This window comes from Melanerpes formicivorus, unplaced genomic scaffold (genome assembly GCF_026170545.1).
Source record: "Melanerpes formicivorus ecotype bairdi unplaced genomic scaffold, bMelFor1.0.p_v2 SCAF_20, whole genome shotgun sequence".
Lineage (NCBI taxonomy): Eukaryota > Metazoa > Chordata > Aves > Piciformes > Picidae > Melanerpes > Melanerpes formicivorus.
In genome coordinates this window covers 320,361-344,652 of record NW_027142372.1, presented here as the reverse complement: position 1 = coordinate 344,652, position 24,292 = coordinate 320,361, and the positions used below count along the sequence as shown (strand labels likewise).

Here is a 24,292-nt window from a genome sequence, read left to right as displayed (position 1 = left end):
AGCTGAGATTAGCCTAACAGTGGAGGGGGGGAAGAAAGAGCCCTGGGAGTTTTGGGTGTACCCTCAGGTAGGAAGAAGGGAAATCATGGGAGGCTTTCTGGGTATGCTTTGGGTTTCTTTTGTCACTGTGCTTGTAGCTCTTTATAGAACACTCACTGCTCTTCCATTTAAACTTTCCATCACTTCTGCAATCCATTTGTCTGAGTCTCTTCTTTTTTTCTGCCCTGGTGGGAGGCAAGGGAGGATCTGCCTCAATCCGGGACATTGACACACCACACCATCCCACCCACACAGTTTCTCACACAGCTCACCATTGCTGAGCTCTCTTCCTTGCTAGCTGTTTAAGGTGTTCAGAACTCTGTACTCACTCAGGCAAGCAAAGCTTGCCTTAGAATAAACCAGGTTGGAAGAGACCTTACAGAGCATTGTGTCCAACCTATCAACTAATCCAACCCACCTAATCAACTAACCCATGGCACCAAGCACCCCATCAAGTCTCCTCCTGAACACCTCCAATAATTGTGACTCCACTACCTCCCTGGGCAGCACATTCCAATAGGCAATCACTCTCTCTATATAGAACTTCTCCCTAACATCCAGCCTAAACCTCCCCTGGTGCAGTCCCCTTGAGACTGTGCCCTCTTGTTCTGGTGCTGGCTGCCTGGGAGAAGAGCTCAACATCCATCTGTCTACAACCTCCCTTAAGGTAGTTGTAGAGAGCAAGAAGGTCACCCCTGAGTCTCCTCTTCTCCAGGCTAAGCAGCCCCAGCTCCCTCAGCCTCTCCTCACAGGGCTGTGTTCCAAGCCCCTCACCAACTTCGTTGCCCTTCTCTGGACACGTTCCAGCAAGTCAACCTCCTTCCTAAACTGAGGGGGCCCAGAACTGGACACAGGACTCAAGGTGTGGCCTAACCAGTGCAGGGTACAGTGTACAGCACTTGCAGGATTGCCTCATCAGTGCTCTCCAAAGAAAGCCTGCACTGTGAGACACACCTCTGAAGAATAAAGCCACGAAGGGAAGAGGGAAGACAGGGAAACTTCCTCAGCAAGTTGCTTTTGGTGGCCAGCAGCTGGAACAGCAAAGCCATCCACCAGCACCTCGTCTCAGCTTCATAATAGATAACGTATTTATTGAAAATCTGCTTCACCAACAATGGTGAAATCATGACCCAAAAAAATTACAAAAAACATCATGGCAGTTGGCTTTATAAAAATAAACTGCAGGAGTATGTCTCACCCACTGGTACTGGTGCCTCTCACCCCCTCCCCTCCTCTCACGGGGCGGGTGACACCCTCCGGTGTAACCCCGGCTCTAGAAAATTGCATCCCGTCCAAAGAAATGCACTTGTGTTGCCTTAGCACAGGTCCTTAAAGTGACTTTCCCCCCTCCCCCCCGGCCCTCCCCACCAATAAATATAGAAAATAGCCTCTAAACAAATAAATTTTAGTTTGGTCAGCTTAAAAAAACAACCACAAAACAAAACAACAAACCAACCCCCAAACAGGTCCGTTTCCCCCCCTCTCGGGATATGTAGTGACCAAAGCAGCTACTGGAACAGGATTCAGGTCTTTGGTGGCTCCAGCTGCTTAAAGCTGCGGTTTTACATACAGACCATCAGCTGAGGTCCTTCCTTTTTTTCCTCTCCACAACCTAAGGACTATGAGATGATGTCAGGTGTGAGTTACTCCCAGCCTCACGGGGAGTGGTCAACCACCCAGGAAAGCAAGCAGTAGGAGGAGGTCATCTTTGGCGAGCGAGAGCGGTCACACGGAAGGCGTCTTTGGTGGGTGAACCTGCTGCATGAGCTGCGGCCGTTTCACTCGAGGTTTCCGCCTCTTGGGCCTGCTCTTGGCTTTGTTGATCTGCACCACAAAAAAGGCCAGAACCACCATGGCACCAAGGAAAGCAAAGACAGGAATGGTCTGTCCTACGTCCTGGTTGTACCGGCCGGGCATTATCCCTGGAAAGGCAAAGAGGTTTGGAAGTGAGCAGCGAGCACACGATAGTATCACGTGAGCCGCCGTGCCTCTGTGTGGCAGCTTCAGGCTATGCCCTTGAAAAGTTAACTGCAGATTTTCCAGCAGAAGAGTGGAGAAATATAAACAAGCCCACAGCTGGGTGTACAAAGGAAAACAAGAGATTATTCTAAAGGAATTTCATTGGTCAGGTGTGTGGGATGTATTCTAACAGTCTCCCATTCTTTTTCATTCGTTCCTTTCTCCCTCTGGCTGCTTTCTGCTCTGCTTTGCTGGAGAAGGACCTTATCAGCCTAACCCTGAGATAAGAGCACTAACGATGATTTTTGAGCCAACAGAACTCTCTAACATCTTTTTCTCTTTTCTTTTGATTAGACCAAAGGCAGGGGGTGGAGATTGAGGGGGATGTGGAGCAGTTACCCCCGCTCCTTTTGGGGTCCCAAAAGGTTCAGGGGGGTTTCCATGCTGCTTTCTGTCTGTAAATGCCTGTATAATATTGTAAACACTGTGTATTTGTACAGGTTGTACAGACCAAGCAGCTTACATTTCAGACAGGAAGATTACCAACTGCAAATTGGTTAGCAGAAATAAAACAGGATGCCAATGTCACACAAAAGCACGAACATTCCCACCCTGACCCATTTAGAATAGAATAGAATAAACCAGGTTGGAAAAGACCTTGGAAGAGTCCAACCTATCACCCAACACCATCTAATCAACTAAACCATGGCACCAAGCACCCCAGCCAGTCTCTTCCTGAACACCTCCAGTGATGGTGACTCCACCACCTCCCTGGGCAGCACATTCCAGTGGCCAATCTCTCTTTCTATGAAGAAGTTCTTCCTAACATCCAGCTTAAACCTCCCCTGGTGCAGCTTGAGACTGTGTCCTCTTGTTCTGGTGCTGGGTGCCTGGGAGAAGAGACCAACCCCCACCTGGCTACAACCTCCCTTCAGGTAGTTGCAGACAGCAAGAAGGTCTCCCCTGAGCCTCCTCTTCTCCAGGCTAAGCAACCCCAGCTCCCTCAGCCTCTCCTCATAGGGCTGTGCTCCAGACCCCTCCCCAGCTCTGTTGCCCTTCTCTGGACACCTTCCAGCAACTCAACATCTTTCCTAAACTGAGGGGCCCAGGGGCACAATGACTTCCCTGCTCCTGCTGGCCACACTATTCTTGATGCAGGCCAGGATGCCATTGGCCTTCATGGCCTCCTGGGCACACTGCTGGCTCATGTTCAGCCTACTATCGACCAGTACCCCCAGGTCCCTTTCTGCCTGGCTGCTCTCCAGCCACTCTGATCCCAGCCTGTAGCACTGCCTGGGGTTGGTGTGGCCAATGTGTAGAACCCTGCACTTAGATGTGTACATCTGGGTACATGAAAGTAGAAGCCACATTGCATGGACATGTTGGAGAGGGTCCAGAGGAGGGCCACAAAGATGATCAGAGGGCTGCAGTACTTCTACAAGGACAGGCTGAAGGAGTTGGGTCTGTTTAGCCTGGAGAACAGAAGGTTCCAGGGAGACCTTATAGATCCCTTACAGTACCTGAAAGAGGCTACAGGAGAGCCTGGGAGGGACTTTTTACAAGGGCTTGTATTGATATGATGAGGGACAATGGTTTTAAACAAGAGCAGAGTAGATTTAGATTAGGCATTAGGAAGAGGCTCTCTACTATGAGGGTGGTGAGACTCTGGAATAGGTTGCCCAGAGAAGTTGTGGATGCCTCAGCCATGGAAGTGTTTAAGATCAGGTTAGATGAGGCCTAGAGCAACCTGGTCTAGTAGGAGGCATCCCTGCCCATAGCAGGGGGGTTGCAACTAGATGTTTAAGGTCCTTTTCAACTCAAGCCATTCTGTGATTCTCCCTGCAACGACAATCAGAGCAAAGATGAGACACCCAATCATAATTTATCACTAAGTGCTATACACCAAATCCTGATGCCAGCAGGGAAGTGACTGTGCTTGCTCCAGAGACTGCACGCACACGGTGAGGGGGAGACAGAGAACCAAACTCTGTTTTTACAGACACCTTGTGGTCTAGCAGCTCAGGCTGGGAAAAGTGCAAGCATGAGGCTCTCAAATTGCTTCCCCTGGGCAAGCAGTGCCAAGCCAGTAGAGGAGAACAGCTCACCATGAGACTGAAAGCTGTTCACAGCGTTCTGCACCATTTGTTGGTGTTAGCACCCTGCCTAAGGCACCACTCAGACTAACCCTTCAGCTTTTGTGCACTCAAGCAAGGAATTTTAATTAGCAGGAGGTATCCAGCCACAGGGCCAAGGACAGGGCCTGCTGCTGACACCCCTTGGTCTGAACAGCTCCAAACCAAACCTCACCTATGCAAAAAGCACCCAGCAAAATCCTCCTCCTAGTATGTCCCACATGCTTTCTTCTGAAGAAACTATTAAGATGCAAAAAATGCCTTTCTTGGGCTTCATCAGCCCACCCTTTACAAAAGAGCCTTACTACCATTTGCATGTTTTTCACAGCTGAAAATAAACATGTGGCCTCTCTTCCAGTAGTGGGTGTGTGTGGGTGGGTGTGTTTACAAAGCTAAACAGCAGCTGCCAAACTTTGCAGTCTTTACCTCCAGGAATGTCCCATGCTCCACTTTCTCCAGGGGACAACGGTCTCACTTGGGGTCGGTTCTGTCGAAAGCTGGGCAGAGCCACTTTATCAAGGTCGATTGACAGCAACTTCTGATGCTTCCAAAGGTTGCTAGAAGAAATACAAAGGCAGAGCTGGCTGCTCACTTCAGTAACAGAGGGAATTTTGCAGAAACAGAGAGAAAAGTGACTGTTGGAGCCTACTAATAACTCACAAGTTTGGACCCAAAAGAGAATTTGATGCGTTCTTTAGGTTCTGCAGTTTGCAGGCCTCTAAAGTTACATTCAGACATCAGAGACACACATAGATTGGCAGCTATTTACTAACAGGTCTCTTCCTAGCAGACAGACTACCAAAAGCCACCACCAGACAGATGATATCCCAGCAGACAATTGTGGGCTACGTGCTGACACATTTTCCTTCAAGTGACTGAAAAATGATAGGACAGAAGGCAGAGTGTGAGGTGAGGTGTCCAAGGAGCTGCTTCAGAACACTATTTCAAAGGCATGTAGTGCTGGTGGATTGCAGCAAGACTGTTCACTCTGTGTTGGATCTTTCAATCAGAAGAGCCAACTGGCTTGTGAAGCTATTTTTACAATCCCCCAGTTTCACAGTGCAGCTCTAAGGTGAGTCAGAATTACTCACTGAAGAGGCATTCATCAGTATTTCCTCTTTGCAATCTGCTGTTTCTCTAGCATTCCAGCTGTCCCTTTCAAAAGCAGATGGAACACATCATCTTTCAGTTGAACTCAAAAGCAAGGCTTGGTGTGTACACTAACCTGGGGGCAGTTTCATTCAAAGGCTGTGGTTTGGCCCAGGACAGGTGAGGACAAGCAGGAAGGGACCGGGGTTTAGGGTCTCCCAAGTGAGCCTCAAGCACCTTTGAGTATCGATGCAAATGGTTACCTGCAATTCAAGCAGGGACAGACTGGGTCACCAAGACTGGTAGGGCAGAGTCACCACCATTCACATCTGGCTGAACAGAGCTCCTGGAAAACCAGGAGCTCTCCACAGTAGTGACAACCTGTAGCTAGATCTCAGCTGGAATTAACCAAAGGGTACCTTACAACACAGTAAGGCTGTGCACCTCAGCAGGAGGTAACTCCAGTTTTGATGGCAGCACATGGCACAAGGCTCAATGCTTTATACACACCCTGTAGGTAGTAACTAGAATTCTCCACAGCAGAACTGGGCATCTAAAGGCCTGCTCTACAAACAGAATCTTTTCTTTAATCACATCAAGACAAATCCCTACAGTAAGTGCTTGCTTCTAGTAAAACAGAGCACTGTAGACTCACCCCAAAGTAACTTTACTGGTATTTAATGTAAGGAGTCTGCTGAGTCTTCCTGAATTCCATCCTGACACCCCCTCAGCTGCAGGCTCTGCTTGGTACCTAAGGCTCTCACCTTCCATCCGCTCAGGCAGAGAGGAGCCTGCCCCCGACGGCGGTCGCTGCCTGTTCTCAGAATGGCTGAGGCTTGGTGGTGTCACCCCGTAGGAAGTGTACTGAAGGAGGGAGTCCAGCAGCCAAAAGCAATCTGTGGATTTCACAGCCCCAGGCCCCAAAACAAGATATGCATTATGCCACACACAAAACAGACTTATCTTTCTGTTAAGAAGGCTGTAAAGACATTTACAAGTAAGTCAGGCTTTCTGGCTCTGTTTTTCCTCCCACTAAAGTTCTAGGACCAAACACAACGCACAAACAAAAAGAATCTGTTCAGTCTTAACAGATCTTCTCAGGCTTTTTGGGGGAGCAGGACATAAAGTAACAGGTTTCAAACATGGAAATTCCAGGTTGTCCAAGGCTATTGAAGTCTCTGCAAAAAATTGTGAGGAAACACAGGAAAAGCTCAGAGCTTCTGGCATTATTTTTCAGAAGCAAATGGAGAACTAACTAGGTGGTTTTTAAAGGACAAAATAAACACCTTACAAAGAAAAGAACAAACAAGGTAGTGTTCTCAGTGGGAATTTGTGTTGCATTTGCTTTCCCAAGCATAAAATCCAAAACAATCAATCAGAGAAGAGAGGTTCTGGCTGCATCTCAGCTGAAGCAAAAGCAGAACCTACAGCAGCTGTGGTGCAGAGCAGGCTGGGAATCAATGCCACAATACACTTGATTGTGGTCTTCTTTTGCACTTAACAGTACAGGAACCCTTGCTTTGCTTCTCTCCTAAGCTACTACTACCCCTAACTAAAGAGCAGTCTAGCTAGTGAACCTCCCAGTTCTCTCAAACATCCATATGCAGGAGCAGGACAATGCCTCATCAGCTCTTTCCACCCCACAGAACACTGTTTTTCTCACAACTTCTCCCCCGCCCAGGAACAGTTGGCTGGGAATGGGAACTAATCTTCATAATCCTGGTGTCCCTTAAACCCTTACCTTTGATTTTTTAAAGAGGTCAATCAGATTTTAAGGATTTGTATTCACAAATGTTAGGAATTTACTTCAGTTAAAGCCACCAATGTCTCTGCAAGAGACACAGCTCTTGGTTCACAACATAAAAGCTAGTTTTAAAGGATTTCTTTGGAGCCTTCCTCTTGCTTCCCAGGTCACACTGAATTTAACAGCATTAGGGTGGTCACCCAGTGCCATTTTCCAGCACTAAATTTAAAGCTACATATCTTATGTGCTTTCAATAACCTAAAGCAAGCAGGTAAGACACGGATGTGCTGGTTTTACAGCACCTCACTGGGAGCTACCCAAAGACTGATAAGGAGACACTGGAGAACTGAAAAAGAAAAAGGCTGGGAAAGGAAGAAACGAGCTGCAGATGGCAAGCTCCCTTAGGCAGGCAATTCCTTTAAACTTAAATAAATTAGGCAAGGGATGGATTACATGGTTCAACATTTTATAATGTCAATGACCAAAGTGTAAAAAAATTCTAAATGGACTTCTCATTACAAAAGGAATATTCAAGGCTGAGCACCACATTTGCTGGAAACACAGACAAAAAAGACCTTGCACACTGGATTATCCCGAGCCACAGCTCTACCAGCTTGTGCTTTCCAAGTCCTGAGGAATCAAATCCATCTCTTAATGGATTTTAAAAGTCAGATCAAAGTGCTAGAAAAAGTTTTCTAGGGACCAACCACAGCGTGCAGGCAGGGAAAAGGCTTTTCTAGCAGTCACAGAAACCCCACGCCCATAAACTCCCACCTAACTCACACAGCTTTCTACTCGGGGTTGAAAACAAACACACTGGAACCCCAAACAGGAGTTCCTGCTCTCTGATGCATTTATACCAGCTGCTTTGTGCCAAAATAGAGTGACCTGAGAGTAGTAAAGCACAACAATGTTGATACTGTAAATCCTCACAGGGAGCATGGCAAAGGTTGCAAAGGGAGCAAGGCACACTGCTGAGAAAGCTCCGAAGACAAACCCCACTGTAGCTACATAAACACTCTGAAATGCAACTGAGGAAAAGCAAAGGGAACCACCAATGGCTTCTCCACAACTTCTGATCCAGCCTAACTATTAGTGCTTTCTGGAAACAGAAACACCCCAAAGAAGCAAAAAAAAAACAATCCACCACCCCACCAACCAAACCCCTCCCACAAAAATCCCACCCCAAAACAGTCCTTAAAGCTCATGGAACAGAAAAGCAGGCAAAGGGCCTGTGGGAAGAGAAATGCTCTCATCTGTCAAAGGACTGCTTAGCGCAGGGCACCCTTCTGCTGAGCTGCACCTTACAGCATTTCCAGTGGAGCTCCGTGGAATTGAGATTAATTCCCAGTTAGGAGTATTTAAGAGTGCCTAGAGAAGAGCTCCTTCTGAACCTCTCAGGACAGGTGCCAGCTTCAGGCAGTGGCTGCTCCTGCAGGCCAAAGCTTCCACACCTTTCTGTCGATGGCTGTCATCCAGGCAGTTAGAGTCACCGTACAACACAATCCTGCCGCCGCCTTCGGAAGGGACTTGGTAAAGTCCCAAAATAGGGACATTTTCAATCACAGCAGTCTCCTGCTTTAAAACTTCAAGACCTAAAGCAAAACACAAACACACGTCACAGCTTGCAAAGCATCAATTTAGCTGTAAGCCAGCGCAGCCCACGTTGGAAACTGACAGCAGCAGCTGTGTCGCTCCCCACGTCACACATCTATGCACAATGCCCCATGACGTTATGATGGAAATGGAACTGCTCCCGGACCCCAATTGTGGCATTTCCTGCTGACATCAATGTTTTTCTTTCTTTAGTGGGAGAAGCAGAAAGGGACCTCACAATCTAGATTTTCTTCAATATTCTCCCATGAAAAGTCCTACTGTTTTCAGCAAGAAGTTTTAAACCAGAACGTTTTGCCTCACAAACAGCTTTATGTTATTTTATCAGGGAATGGGTTGGGCTGGAAGGGTCCTTAAAGATTACCTAGTTCCAACCCCATTGCCATTGCCAGGGTCACCTTCCACCAGCCCAGGTTGCTCAAGGCCCCATCCAAACTGGCCTTGAACACCTCCATGGAGGGACATCCACAGCCTCCCTGGGCACTCGTGTTCCAGTGTGTCACAACTTTCACTGTAAAGAGTTTCTTCCTAATCTCCAGTCCAAATCTCCCCTTCTCAAGCTTATAGCCATTTCCTTCTCATCCTATCACAACAAACCCTTGTTTCAGTGCTGCAGAACAGTAACTTAAAAAAAACAACAACTCAGCAGTCACAATGCATGCTGCCCTTCCCCAGCTTACTTTGCTGCCATGCTTACCTACCCCTAGAAGAGAACTGACTATGGAAGTAACAAAGGAGAATACACAGCAACAGCTATGCAGGAAAAGAGTCCAACATAATGGCATTCAACAAGTCCAAGTGCTGGGTGCTGCACTTTGGACACAACAACCCCATGCAGGCTGGGGTCAGAGTGGCTGGAGAGCAGCCAGGCAGAAAGGGACCTGGTGTTACTGGTTGACAGCTGGCTGAACACGAGCCAGCAGGGTGCCCAGGCAGCCATGAAGGCCAATGGCATCCTGGTCTGCATAGTGTGGCCAGCAGGAGCAGGGAAGTCATTGTGCCCCTGTACTCAGCACTGGTTAGGCCACACCTTGAGTCCTGTGTCCAGTTCTGGGCCCCTCAGTTTAAGAAGGACACTGAGACACGTGAACATGTCCAGAGAAGGGCAACGAGGCTGGGGAGAGGGCTTGAGCACAGCCCTGCGAGGAGAGGCTGAGGGAGCTGGGGTTGCTTAGCCTGGAGAAGAGGAGGCTCAGGGGAGACCTTCTTGCTGTCTCCAACTGCCTGAAGGAAGGTTGTAGCCAGGTGGGGGTTGATCTCTTCTCCCAGGCAATCAGCACCAGAACAAGAGGACACAGTCTCAAGCTGCACCAGGGGAAGTCTAGCCTGGAGGTGAGGAGAAAGTTCTTCCCAGAGAGAGTTGTTGGCCATTGGAATGTGCTGCCCAGGGAGGTGGTGGAGTCCCCATCCCTGGAGGTGTTCAAGAGGGGATTGGATGTGGCACTTGGTGCCATGGTTTAGTAGTCATGAGGCGTTGGGTGAGAGGTTGGACTTGATGATCTTTGAGGTCTTTTCCAACCTTACTGATTCTATGATTCTGTGAAAAGCTTTGATTTAACTCATTCAAAGCAGCTGTTGAGAGGAAGCCCATTTTAAATACTGCTGGGCTTGCAGTTGCATCTCTCTGCAACTTCACAGCTACTGCTTACCTTGTACTTTGTTCAGCTTTCAAGTCAGGTACAAAGACAAGTATTTTCAGTAAGCATACTTAAGCAAAACCCCACAATACCCAGGTGAGTTTTCCCCACATACCCACCCTTACTTCAACCTTTGACAAGTTTTATTGCCTCCTCATCCCAGCTGCTCTTTGAACTGGCAGCAAGAGTCAGTTGTCAATACACTCAGACCTGCCGTCATTCACAGATTGCTTCCTGGCAATCTCAAAGTCAGGTTTGTGAGGTGTTTACATTTGTAACTGAGGTAATCAATGAACAGAAAAGAAGACTAAAAGGACAGGAACCTTCCCAGAGCGATGAAATGCAGCAAAACCCAGTGGACATTTGGCTATAAACCTGCCCTTCATATCTCACAAATCCAGCCAATCAGTTTATCTCCTGCTGTAATAAACAGCAGGAGGGAAACAGCCCAGCTCATGAAGGAACTACAATGGAGATAGCTGTTTTTAGGGTAGTGGCTTCCTGCCTCTAACATCCTTTTCAAAAACCAAAATAAGACAAATTTCAAATGCTAAGTGTTTAGTTTCCTTGTCTTGAGACACTCCTTTTAGCAAGCAAAACACAGAGCTCCCTGGCTTCAGGAGTGGAAAGGGTTCAACAGATATAGCAGGTCTAGCAGGTTGCTGCCAGACTGACATGGTCTCCCTCTCTGACATCAGGAAATACGTAAGCACACAGCATTCCAGGGCTATATCTCTCCTCCAAAAGGCTCACATGGATGAGCTCCTTACTCTTCCAGACAATTCCTCCACATCCACTATAGATCATTAACCAAAAATACATTGAACCTGCTGATCTTCTCTGGCAGCTGTTGAGTTCCGTCAAAGGCTATGCAGGTTTCTGTTCACACACTCAAACCCTCTACACCCATAGATACAAACCTGACCTGCAACTGATGAACAGTTCTGGTCATTCAGTCCTACAAAGCACACCTTAAATGCTCATAAATCCTGTAATTCTGGTGTTTGCTTGTTTTTTTAAATGACCTGCTGCTGTTACAGCTCTGAATTGCCACCTCACAAGTGGAAAGGTATGATAAAGCTAAAGAGAACAGATAAGCACAGAAAACAGATCACTCAAGTCTGAGAGCACAGGCTTTCTCTGTCCCTGAACTTTTCCCTTGCAAGAGTGCAGTAGGTGACATTTTATCTCCTAACTTTTGCCTTACCTATATCCTTAGATCACCACAGCTAGCACACTCACACCAAATCTGACAATGAATAGGGGATGTATTTCAGTAACACTTGAAATGCCATAGAATCCTTAGAATCAAAGACTGGTTTGGGTTGGAAGGGATCATAAAGGATCATCTAATTCCAACCCCACTGCCATGGGCAGGAACACCTCTTACTAGACCAGGCTGCTCAATGCTCCATCCAACCTGGCCTTAAACACCTCCAGCACTGGAGGTGTTCACATACAGCAAACACAACAAAAGACTGCATGCACACACCTGGATATTGCTGCACTGTTTAAGACCTGCATACAGAGTGGTACTGCAGCTGCCTGTGAGGCATGCAACTGCACAGAATCATCACAGAATGGTTTGGGTTGGAAGGCACCTTAAAGAGTCTAGGCACCTTAAAGAGTCTAGGGACCTTAAAGGGTTCTAAGCAAACCAGTAAAATACCTACCTTGGCAATGTGCTTTAAAACTTATTGTTTCCACAACTTTAGGCTTTGTAACTTTGCTTGTGCACCGACTCCAAAGTTCTACTTAACACAGGAGAAGAGGGCCTACCCACCTTGATCCTTGAAGGTCTGTGCGATGACAATGCCATCTTCTGGGAACTTTGCAATACTGCAGCCCGAGGCATAATTCACTGCAAGAGCACAGAACTGCACTTAGACTTAAAAACGGCACTCACTCTCTCCCCACTGCTGAAGAAGAAAACATTTCCAAGAACACTGCCCTCAATTTGCCTATTTTGGCCAACGTGTATCCACGGATGAGGCATTTCTAAGCATAGCTTTTGCAAGTCACTGACTCACAGAACATCAGGGGCTGGAAGGGATCTCAAAAGATAAACCAGAGTCCAACCTCTCTGCTGCCTTAGCAGGATCACCCAGGGTAGGTCACACAGGAACATGTCCACACAGGCTTTGAATGTCTCCAGAGAAGGAGATTCCACAACCTCTCTGGGCAGCCTCTTCGAGTGTTTTGTCACCCTCACAGCAAAAACGTTCTTCTTATGTTCATGTGGAACCTCCTTGAACCCATCACCCTCTGTCCTATCATTGGACATCACTGAGCAGAGCCTGGCTCTGTCCTCCTGACACTTACCCTTTATGAGGTCACCCCTCAGATTTTCTTCCTCCAAAATTTCAAATTTCCTTGTGCCCCTGTACTCAGCACTGCTTAGGCCACACCTTGAGTCCTGTGTCCATTTCTGGGCCCCTCAGTTTAAGAAGGACATTGAGACTTTTGAACGTGTCCAGAGAAGGGCAACGAGGCTGGAGAGAGGCCTTGAGCACAGCCCTGTGAGGAGGGGCTGAGGGAGCTGGGGTTGCTTAGCCTGGAGGAGTCTCAGGGGAGACCTTATTGCTGTCTACAACTACCTGAAGGGAGGTTGAAGCCAGGTGTGGGTTGGTCTCTTCTCTCAGGCACTCAGCACCAGAACAAGAGGACATAGTCTCAAGCTGTGTCAGGGGAAGTTTAGGCTTGAGGTGAGGAGAAAGTTCTTCCCAGAGAGAGTTGTTGGCCCTTGGAATGTGCTGCCCAGGGAGGTGGTGGAGTCTCTGTTCCTGGAGGTGTTCAAGAGGGGACTGGACATGGCACTTGGTGCCGTGGTTTAGTAGCCATGAGGTCTTGGGTGACAGGTTGGACTTGATGATCCTTGAGGGCCTTTCCAACCTCACTGATTCTATGATAATTGCAAAATGAAACCCTAATGCTTCATTTTAGCAACTAAGTCCAAACAAACACAGACCCCAACAACACTCTTTGGAGCATCAGCACCTGCAACACAAGTCCCACCTGATGGCATTCATTACCTTCTCTGAACACTGTTCACAGCGTCTTGGAAGGAATTAACCATTTCAGCCTGCTTGTGAGATCCTTCTCACTGAGTATGAGTGTCTCCTTCAACTCCTGCTCAATCCCACTCTCACACAAGACTCTGTTCCAAAGAGCACACTCTAGCCCATGTAGGCAATGGGCTCCAGTACTCACTTTCATGACTGGCCATGGTAAAGTCACCTTCGTACAGCCCATCACTGAAAGCCATGTTCCAGACAGAAAGCAGATCATTGAGAGCTGGTATGTTGGCACCTCCAGTGTCAGGCATCCACCACTGCCTGTAAAAATGACAGTGTAACAGAGGTGATTAGCATACAGAGCAGACTCCCAGATTGGACAGTGACAAAACAAGTCTCTTCATACATACAGAGACATTTTCAGTCAGTTAAGTAATGGAACTACATCTCAAAACCTTATTGAGCTGCAGGGCCAGGTGAGCAGCTCTCTGACACCAATGCTTTTGAGAAGTGAAGTAATAGTAATAGAGAGTTCTCAGTGGATTATTTTTTGTTTGTTTGTTTGCAGATGACACTAAACTGGGTGGAAGTCTTGATCTGCTTGAGGGTAGGAAGGATCTCCAGAGGGACCCAGCCAGGCTGGATTGATGGGGTGAGGTCAATCACATGAGGTTTAACAAAACCAAGGTCTGGGTCCTGCACTTGGGTCACAATAACCCCATGCAATGTTCCAGGGCTTGGGGCAGAGCAGCTGGAGAGTTACCCAGCAGAAAAAAAAGACCTGAGGGTGCTGGCTGACAGCCATCTGAACGTGATCCAGCAGGGTGCTCACTGGCCAAGAAGGCCAACAGCATCCTGGCCTGCATCAGCAACAGTGTAGTCAGGAGTAGTGAAGTGATTATGCCCCTGTAGTGGGCACTGGTGAGAACACACTTTGAATACTGAGGTCTCCCTTCAGCCTCCTCTAGACTACGCAACTCCAGTTCCCTCACCAGCCCTGTTCTCCAGACCTTTCACCAGCTTTACTGCCCTTCTGTGGACACATTCCAGCACCTCAATGTCCTTCTTGAGCGTCCCAAAACTGTATCCAGTATTTGAGGTGTGGCCTCACCAGTGTTGAGTACAGGAGAACAATCACTTCCCTGGTCCTGCTTCTTACAAGTAGCTGCAATACAGCACATCACATTTGGGACTTTAAGGGTAATATGTGCAGAAAACATCCATTCCATTGCATTTTATTTCCCAGTAGAGTGACACAAAACAGTACCTTGTGTTTTCATCATAGAACTTGACTTTCCTCATCACAGATGTGTTGTACCAGTCACTAAACACTATCAGTGAGAGGCCATTATCAACATCCCTCCTCAGCTTGGTGATCTCTTCAGGAAAATACTCTTCCTCACTGTCCACCATCAGTAAAGTCCCTGTGTGTAAATGCAAATCCAAAAGCTCACCAGGCTGCTGGCTATGATGTTGTCACTATTCACTCAACCCATACAAAAATCAACACCTGTACCTCCTTTTGCACAATGTTTGGTCCACGTGCCCTGCTCTGGCAGCTCACCTCATTTAAGGGTGGGAAATTTAAGACAACTGCATTTAGAAATGTATCCAAAAACCAGTCTGGCAGCACTGATGCTGGCCCCTTGCCACCAGGCTGATTCTACAAGCCAGGCAGTCTGTGCCTTCTGATGAAGAGCCTGTAGAAGCCACGTTTATGACATGGATAATAGGGACAGTGCAGCCTTAGCAACTTTGCAGGGGTCTGATGGGAGGGAGGGAGGTGGTAGCTAGGGGGAAGTGGTAGATGGACTACAAAGGACTGAATTTTTAGCCCACTCACTTCCTCCCACTGAGGAAATTCTAGAAGCCCAACAAACTACTGACCAAATGAGGTACAATGTAATGGTGAGTCAGAGGACAGAGAAGTCACAACCCTCTATCAGCTATCAAACTAGAGGTCTCAGAAGGGAAACTATTTTGTTAGCTTTTTAAGGGCTACAACTTCTGCATCCAGTTGCACATCCACTGAACTCAGGAAGCAATAGTGATATATTTCTACTGACAGCATTTCCACACCTACAAAACTGTCAGGAGAAAGCACCCTTGCTTTACAGTCCACTGAAGAACACCACAACCCAAAAGACAAGAGGGTCTTGCTGGAGCATGTTATGCTTAAATAGAGGGGCAGGGGACTGCTTGGGCTGTTCCCTGCCTGGCAAATCTACCAAACCTCCTTCCTGATGAACACAGAAGAAAGAAATCCCATACTGCTTTGCTACCACGTGGTTGGATGGAATACTTTCCCCACTCTCTCACATATTCACAAAGAGCAACACTTTAAAATTCCACTCCTGAGGCAAAAATAAACCCAGGATGAACCCTTTTGACTTTAGTCTTCAATTCATGCCGTGCTTCATTCTGACTGTGCCAACATCTCCTGCCAAATACAGCTCTGTCAGTGTTTTTTAAGTCAGAGGCAAACTTTCCCCTCTCATTTTTTCATAAGGATAGAAAGTTGCACTAATTCTACTAGACTACTACTAGCAAGCTTCTAGACACTTACTCAACTAAATATCAACATACAAAGAATAAATACACCCACTGCTGGCAAGTTCTTTTTCTACTACCATGAGAATATTTCTTAGTGCCCCACACAACATTTTTAACCTTCCCAAACCCATGCCATTTTAGGAAGAAGCTAGCATGATGAAGGAGACAGAAGCTAATTCATGCTTACCATACTGACTTGCATCAAAACATGTAAACGGGGAGCCAAGAACCTCAACAAAGTACCCCATGCTCCTTAGGTGCTGGTACATGTCCCTGAAGTTTGTGTGGATATGGTCACCATTCCTTAGGGAAAGAGAGAAATGTTGAAGACATTTACATCTGGCACACAGAAATCCTCTGATTATAGATTACTTCTTGGTTTCCTCCCTAGAAGGTGCATTTCTTTTGATTTTCCAAGCACCTTCTCCTCTCTGTAATACTCTTCCCTAGTCAATTCTGAGTGCTACAGAGAGGAGTTAGTTATACAGTCAAACTAGAGACTGAGCACTTGCAAAGCACAGTTCTACATTTGATCCCCACCAGAGAAACACTGCTGCATTAAAAATTCCTCCTCACAAAAAGTCAGTAGCACCTGTAAATAACTGCTGGAATTCAGCAGAGAGTTCCAGTCCATTTGTTACATCTGCACATTCCAAGCAGCTTTCCAAACTGTCTCTTGGTCACTGACCCAAGTAATCCTCACATGGTTGCACAGTTCTCTCTATAGGTGCTTTCCAACTGTGCTGCCCTGGCAAATTCAGTGTTGGGGGGGGGTGGGGGTGGAAATTTCAACCCATCACACCTCCTCATCTATCAAAGACAAGAGATCCTTGCCCTGCTTCAAAGAGCTTCCCTCCACAGACAAGGCATCCTGGCCTGCATCAGGAACAGTGCGGCCAGCAGGAGCAGGGAGGTCATTCTGCCCTGTGCTCAGCACTGGTTAGGCCACACCTGGAGTCCTGCATCCACTTCTGGGCTCCTCAGTTTAGGAAAGTGGTTGAGTTGCTGGAAGGTGTCCAGAGAAGGGCAACAAAGCTGGGGAGGGGTCTGGAGCACAGCCCTGGGAGGAGAGGCTGAGGGAGCTGGGGTTGCTTAGCCTAGAGAACAGGAGGCTCAGGGGAGACCTTGCTGTCTGCAACTCCCTGAAGGGAGGTTGTAGCCAGGTGGGGGTTGGTCTCTTCTCCCAGGCAACCAGCACCAGAACATGAGGACACAGTCTCAAGCTGTGCCAGGGGAGGTTTAGGCTGGATGTTAGGAAGAAGCTCTTCATAGAAAGAGTGATTGGAATATGCTGCCCAGGGAGGTGGTGGAGTCACCATCCCTGGAGGTGTTTAGGAAGAGACTGGCTGGTGTGCTTGGTGCCATGGTTTAGTTGATTAGATGGTGCTGGATGATAGGTTGGACTCAATCTCAAAGGTCTCTTCCAACCTGGTTAATTCTATTCTATTCCTTAAAATTCATCCAAATTTCTCATGTTTTGATAAGCAAATGATAAAGCAGCTAGTAAGGTGACACACACCCCTTTAACTTCCTGGGAGAAGTTAGGGCAGCAAAGAAAAATGCTGCACTTTGAAAGCCAAACAAAATATCTCAGTGTCTTAAATGTGCATTTTAAAAGCTTTTCATTCCATGCAAATAAAACCACAGAGTACAACAAAATAACCATCCTGCACTTGAAAGCATGCAGAGTCCAAGTGCTCTTCATGGATTTCTTACAAAAGATAATGCCATGCCACAATGAAAAAGGTCAGAGCTCCCTGGTGGCCACCAGGCTACCTCATGTCATTACCACATCATCAAGAAATACTGATTTAATAGAACCTGAGAGAAATACCAATCTAATGGATCATTCTTCATCCTCAAATTGTCTCTGGGGAAGTATCCTGGCGGGTAACGGAGATTGTGGTATTGATCCCAAAGGACTCGTTTACTACGAGGTGGAGTAGGAATAATCTTCACTTTTATTGGAAGCTTCACTGTTGAAATCTGCTCTGCACCACTCTTAGACTGAAGAAAAGAAGAAATTACAGTGAAATCCTTTTCCCCCAGCTAACTGTGGCTTGTAAAAGACCCCCCCTCCCCCAAAACCGGAGCTATCAAATCTACTTTGAAGTCACCAGTACCAGCTCTGAAGACGAAGAGAGATGAATAATGCCTTAAATCCCCACAGTATTTTGTCCTCCACTCAACAGTGTCTGCTCAGCATGTAAAAATGCTTTAAGTAATATTACAACTGTAATTTGCTTCAATAGCTCAAAATCTTCAAAACTTCTCAGGAACAATTAGGGGGGTGGTAACAGAAGAAATGTGTTTAAGCTATGTTATTTTCAAACCACCTGAGAATTCACAACAAAATGACATTATGAAGTAGGCCTCAAGAAGTAGTTTACTGACTCTGAAGCATATCCAACTGACAGGTTAATTCTGCTCTCAACTGTAAAGAGCGGCTCCGGCAGCCGCTACAGAGGCCAGCTCTGCTGCTAGGGAGGCTCCAGTGGTCCATATAGAGGCCCCGATGGCAGCGATCACGGCCAGCATGGCCCCTACAGAGCCTATGCCCATCCATAGAGAGACTCCGGTGGCAGTGATTGCGGCCAGCATGGCCCCTACAGAGGCTACACCCATCCATAGAGAGGCTGTGCTGGTCCATATAGAGGCTCCGGCGGCAGCGATCGCAGCCAGTGCGGCCCCTACAGAGGCTATGCCCGTCTATATAGAGGCTACGCTGGTCCATATAGAGGCTCTGGTGGCAGTGATCGCGGCCAGTGCGGCCCCTACAAAGGCTCCGCTGGTCCATATAGAGGCTCTGGCAGCAGCGATTGCAGCTAGTGCGGCCCCTACAGAGGCTCCGCTGGTCCATATAGAGGCTCTGGCAGCAGCGATTGCAGCTAGTGCGGCCCCTACAGAGGCTCCGCTGGTCCATATAGAGGCTCTGGCAGCAGCGATCGCAGCTAGTGCGGCCCCTACAAAGGCTCTGCTGGTCCATATAGAGGCTCCAGCAGCAGCGATCGCAGCTAGTGCGGCCCCTACAGAGGCTCCGCTGGTCCATATAGAGGCTCCGGCAGCAGCGATCGCAGCTAGTGTGGCCCCTACAAAGGCTCCGCTGGTCCATATAGAGGCTCCGGCAGCAGCGATCGCAGCTAGTGTGGCCCCTACAAAGGCTCCACTGGTCCATATAGAGGCTCCGGCAGCCGCGATCGCGGTCAGCGTGGCCCCTACAGAGGCTATGCCCATCCATATAGAGGCTCCCGTGGCAGCAATCACGGCCAGCGTGGCCCCTACAGAGGCTCTGCCCATCCATATAGAGGCTCCTGCAGCCGCGATCGCGGTCAGCGTGGCCCCTACAGAGGCTATGCCCATCCATATAGAGGCTCCCGTGGCAGCAATAGCGGCCAGTGTGGCCCCTACAGAGGCTCTGCCCATCCATATAGAGGCTCCCGTGGCAGCAATCGCGGCCAGCGTGGCCCCTACAGAGGCTCTGCCCATCCATATAGAGGCTCTGGTGGCCACAACAGATGCCAGTGTGGCCACTATAGAGGCTCCGCCAGTCCATACAGAGACTCCTGCTGCCACTATACAGGCCAATGCAGCTGCAATAGAGGCTACTCCGGTCCATATAGAGGCTTGGGTAGCAGATATAGAGGCCAGTGCGGCCGCTATAGAGGCTCCACCAGTCCATATAGAGGCTCCTGCAGCCACTGTACTTTCCTGCCCTAGTGAGGCCCCAGTTGGAATACTGCACTCAGTTTGGGCTCCCCAGTTGAAGAGGGACAGGAATCTACTTGAAAGAGTCCAATGGAGGGCTATGAGGATGATTAAGGGCCTGGAGCATGGGCCTTTGAGGAAAGGCTGAAAGATCCACGGCTGTTTGGTCTGGAGAGAAGACTGAGAGGAGATCTAATAAATGTATATAAATATCTGAGGGCTGAGAGTCAAGAAGGAAGGGAAAGCCTCTGCTCACTTGTGTCCTGTGATAGGACAAGGGGCAATGGATGTAATCTGCAGCACAGGAAGTTCCACCTCAAGACGAGGAAGAACTTCTTTACTGTAAGGGTCACAGCACACTGGAACAGGCTGCTCAGAGAGGTTGTGGAGTCTCCTTCTCTGGAGACTTTCCAGCCCTGTCTGCATGTGTTCCTGTGATGGATTCTATGGTCCTGCTCTGGCAGGGGGGTTGGACTCGAGGATCTCCAGAGGCCCCTTCCAACCCCTAACATCCTGTGATCCTGCAACTCCCAACTAACTTAGGCTTCAAAGGACAGGACTAGAACAACCCCTTAAACAAAGGCATTTGTATATCTGGAAGCAGTTTTAGTCATTCTTAACAAATTTAAACCAAAATGCACAGAACTTACTTCATTTTCTGCAGGGGATGATACTGTGATCATAACATGACCTTGAGCAATGCCTTCCCAGGATGCTGCTTTCTTTGCTACAGAGATGGAAATTGCTAAGTATCCAGACCAAGGCCACAGCACAGGAGAATAGGAGAAAGCCACTTCAATGTTATCCCCATTTTGGGGGAGATAGGGTTGCCAGTCTGGCTGTGAAACAAAGAACACAGAAGATTGATAAAATCAAACTTGCAGTCACTAATTTTTGCACATATAGCCTTCTCCCTCTGCACAAAGAGATACCAAATTCTGGCTTTTCTGAAGATTATGTCAAATTCTGAAGTGCCCACAAAGCCCCAAAGGGTGGTGTTGGGCCAGTCAATCAACCTAATCATGACTACAAGCTTTTCAGAGACAGGATTCTCCAAGGAGCTATCTGAACAGCCTGCTGCCCAAGTGCAGCTCTCTTAACAGTTTGGGGTCCTCTACAAAACTTTATTGGTAAACCCACAAAACTTCCTTTTGGTAAAAGAGAGCTAATAATGTAACAGACAGGCAAATTGTATCAGCTTCATCTTACTCTTACCGTAAGCTAATGATGTTGGATAATCATAGAATCAATAAGGTTGGAAAAGACCTCAAAGATCATCAAGTCCAACCTCTCACCCAACACCTCAGGACTACTAAACCATGGCACCAAGTGCCACATCCAATCCCCTCTTCAACACCTCCAGGGATGGGGACTCCACCACCTCCCTGGGCAGCACATTCCAACAGCTAACAACTCTCTCTGGGAAGAACTTTCTCCTCATCTCCAGCCTAAACCTCCCATGGCACAGCTTGAGAATCTGTCCTCTTGTTCTGGGGCTGGTTGCCTGGGAGAAGAGACCAACCCCCACCTGGCTACAACCTCCCTTCAGGGAGTTGGAGACAGCAAGGTCTCCCCTGGGCCTCCTCTTCTCCAGGCTAAGCAACCCCAGCTCCCTCAGCCTCCCCTCACAGGGCTGTGCTCCAGACCCCTCCCCAGCTTTGTTGTCCTTCTCTGGACATGTTCAAGAGTCTCAATGTCTTTCTTAAACTGAGGGGCCCAGAACTGGACACAGGACTCAAGGTGTGGCCTAACCAGTGCTGAGTACAGGGCACAATGACCTCCCTGCTCCTGCTGGCCACACTGTTCCTGATGCAGGCCAGGATGCCATTTGCCTTCTTGGCCACCTGGTCACACTGCTGGCTCATGTTCAGCCTACTATCAACCAGTACCCCCAGGTCCCGTTCTGCCTGGCTGCTCTCCAGCCACTCTGACCCCAGCCTGTAGCCCTGCCTGGGGTTGTTGTGGCCAAAGTGGGTAAGAGCTTCAAAGCCTTCTAAAGCAGGCTCAAATCTAAACCAGGCCTCAGGATTCACCATAAAGTGCTGAGATTAAGCTCATTTACCTTGGCTAGAGTTTTCAGAAGGGTGCCTTATTTAACTTGTACCAAGTCCCAAATCTGTTTATTTAAACTTACTTAAAACTTAATAAAATACCCCAAAAACCCACCAAACAATGAAAATCCTCCCTACTCAACCAACATGCTTCAACATCACCTGTGTAAAACAACCAGTTTTGCAGCAGACCTTGGCAGGTCAATACAGTGAGGTCATTCTGACCCCTAAAAGAGACATGATTTATAATGTCAGGATTCTTTGCTGAGTTTGCTCATGCTTCAGATCAAAAAATACCAAACCCAAAAATCCCAAGAGATGAGGAAAGGCTATCCAGAAGATGTCCAATGCTATCAGAGCATACAAAGAAATCTCTTAAGCAAACTGGTTTTCTAAGGACAAAACACAACATGCCCCCAGAATGTGTGTTGCTTGAAAAGTTGTAGCCAAGTCACCTGGACAAGTCTCACTAGCCTGGGTGTGTCCTTTGAAATCAAACATTTTGCATCTCCTGCTCTCAGCAGCCAAAGAAATTATTTGTTCCATATAATTCAAGGCTAAACCAATCTTTTCTGGGCAGCTTGCAGCAACATTAATAGTCAGGACTTGGAACAATGTTAAGTCTTACCTTGTCTACAATTCTGCCAGTGACTCCCATACCATTCAGGATGGTGACATTAACAATGGTTGGCATCCCTCCATAATAGATGGGCTGAGAGCAATAGGGCCACATGTAGGGACATTCTGTCAAGTCAATATAGCTTGGACTCAAACTACAGCAGGATGGAGGAGGGAAAATTAAACAACACATCAATAAACAGAAGAATATGACACTAAATGTAACTATGAAAAAACTACAGATAAAACATGCCAATCAGTTACTCTATCAAGCTCTCACCTCACTCCCCAAATATGCCCCAAGATCTTCTCCCTCCTAATTTAAGTTTTGTAAAGGTATTTTTACACACACACAAAGAAACTTTTCAGCACAGTGAAAATATTCTTCTTAAGTCAAAATTCAAGTGCTTTTCCATTCTATTCTTGATTACATTATGAATACCATCTGAGGCTAGATGAGAAGGGAAATTTAGCTTTTACAGACAGTTCATCCCCCGAACTGCTGTAACTAAGGCAGGAAACATATTTGATTCTTCATCCATTCTCTTAGAATTCATGCTTCAAGGCTTCCTTACCATCTTTGTAAGCTCTCTGTTGCCCAAGCACAAATTACTCCACTGACTTACACACACAACACCTGCTCTCTTAAAAGAACTAGAGCAGGTTAGTGTAGAACATTAAGTAAGGATTAAAATTAACCTGGCCTGTGGTTTATAGCTGTTGAGGATCTGATAAGCTCTGAGAAGATCCAGCTTGCCATGCCCTTGTTCAAACATGTTGACTCCAGGAAGCCTCCGTGCTGACGCAATGAGCGCCTGCTTCATACTCGCTGGATTCACCATCTCACGCTTCTGAACCGTGCTGAGAAAGGAAACAACAGATCACATCAGGTGGCTTGGATCCAGTTCTGTTTATCATTCTACCTTAACAGTCACCTGACTTAAAGAAAATGAAATCAAAACCAAAAAATCAATTTCCTGTCAGTGACATCTTCTGTTCAGATTTGTCTGCCATTGCTTGATTTCTCACTGGAACAGCTGGAGCAAAGTGCTGAGTTTCTAACAGATTTCTCTTGAAAACCAGGGTGACACAATTGTTTCTCCTTACAGTGTGCTCCAGGACAAGCAGTCATTTCAACCAGGGCAGTGTCTTTAGATGCAACACAAAAACATTCTGAAAATCAAAGCTACTGTAACAGGAAGCTTGCTGGTATCTTTTGCAACATGACTCTTTCTGGGGGGGCAGGGAAAAGGATTTGCTGCTTAAGGAAAACCACACCATTTGTCCCTGTGTACCCCAGGGATCAGTGCTGGGCCCCAGGCTCTTTAATATCTTTATCGATGGCCTGGATGAGGGGATGAGTCCATCAGCAGTTAGTTTGCAGCTGACACCAAGCTGGGGCAGGAGTTGATCTGTTAGAGGGTAGGAGAGCTCTGCAGAGGGACCTTGCCAGGCTGGACAGATGGGCAGAGTCCAAGGGCAGGAGATTGAACACATCCAAGTGCCAGGTTTTACACATGTGCCACAACAACCCCAGGTAGGGCTACAGGCTGGGGTCAGAGTGGCTGGAGAGCAGCCAGGCAGAAAGGGACCTGGGGGTACTGGTTGACAGCAGCTGAACATGAGCCAGCAGTGTGACCAGGTGGCCAAGAAGGCCAATGGCATCCTGGCCTGCATCAGGAATAGTGTGGCCAGCAGGAGCAGGGAGGTCATTGTACCCCTGTACTCAGCACTGGTTAGGCCACACCTTGAGTCCTGTGTCCAGTTCTGGGCCCCTCAGTTTAGGAAAGTGGTTGAGATGCTGGAAGGTGTCCAGAGAAGGGCAACAAAGCTGGGGAGGTGTTTGGAGCACAGCCCTGTGAGGAGAGGCTGAGGGAGTTGGGGTTGCTTAGCCTAAAGAAGAGGCTCAGGGGAGACCTTCTTGTTGCCCACAACTCCCTGAAGGGAGGTTGTAGCCAGGTGGGGGTTGGTCTCTTCTCCCAGGCACCCAGCAGCAGAACAAGAGGACACAGTCTCAAGCTGTGCCAGTGGAGGTTTAGGCTGGATGTTAGGAAGAAGTACTTCACAGAAAGAGAGATTGGTCATTGGAATGTGCTGCCCAGGGAGGTGGTGGAGTCCCCATCCCTGGAGGTGTTTC

The 24,292-nt window shown here is 47.8% G+C and overlaps 1 protein-coding gene across 1 annotated transcript in view; it reads right to left on the bottom strand.

Annotated features, from left to right (window-relative positions):
* Positions 1-1,104: 1,104 nt before the first annotated feature.
* The window catches only part of MBTPS1 (membrane bound transcription factor peptidase, site 1), a 33,854-nt gene continuing 10,666 nt past the window's right edge, over positions 1,105-24,292 (bottom strand). The window contains exons 10-22 of the mRNA XM_068150448.1: positions 22,855-23,016; positions 22,166-22,310; positions 20,137-20,325; positions 17,616-17,788; positions 15,969-16,084; positions 14,496-14,652; positions 13,425-13,549; positions 11,998-12,075; positions 8,418-8,558; positions 5,984-6,115; positions 5,356-5,482; positions 4,557-4,687; positions 1,105-1,961 (exon numbers count right to left, since the gene is read on the bottom strand). Coding sequence (XP_068006549.1) covers positions 1,765-1,961; positions 4,557-4,687; positions 5,356-5,482; positions 5,984-6,115; positions 8,418-8,558; positions 11,998-12,075; positions 13,425-13,549; positions 14,496-14,652; positions 15,969-16,084; positions 17,616-17,788; positions 20,137-20,325; positions 22,166-22,310; positions 22,855-23,016 — 1,873 coding nt within the window. The 3' untranslated portion in view covers positions 1,105-1,764. The remainder of the gene's footprint in view (positions 1,962-4,556; positions 4,688-5,355; positions 5,483-5,983; positions 6,116-8,417; positions 8,559-11,997; positions 12,076-13,424; positions 13,550-14,495; positions 14,653-15,968; positions 16,085-17,615; positions 17,789-20,136; positions 20,326-22,165; positions 22,311-22,854; positions 23,017-24,292) is intronic.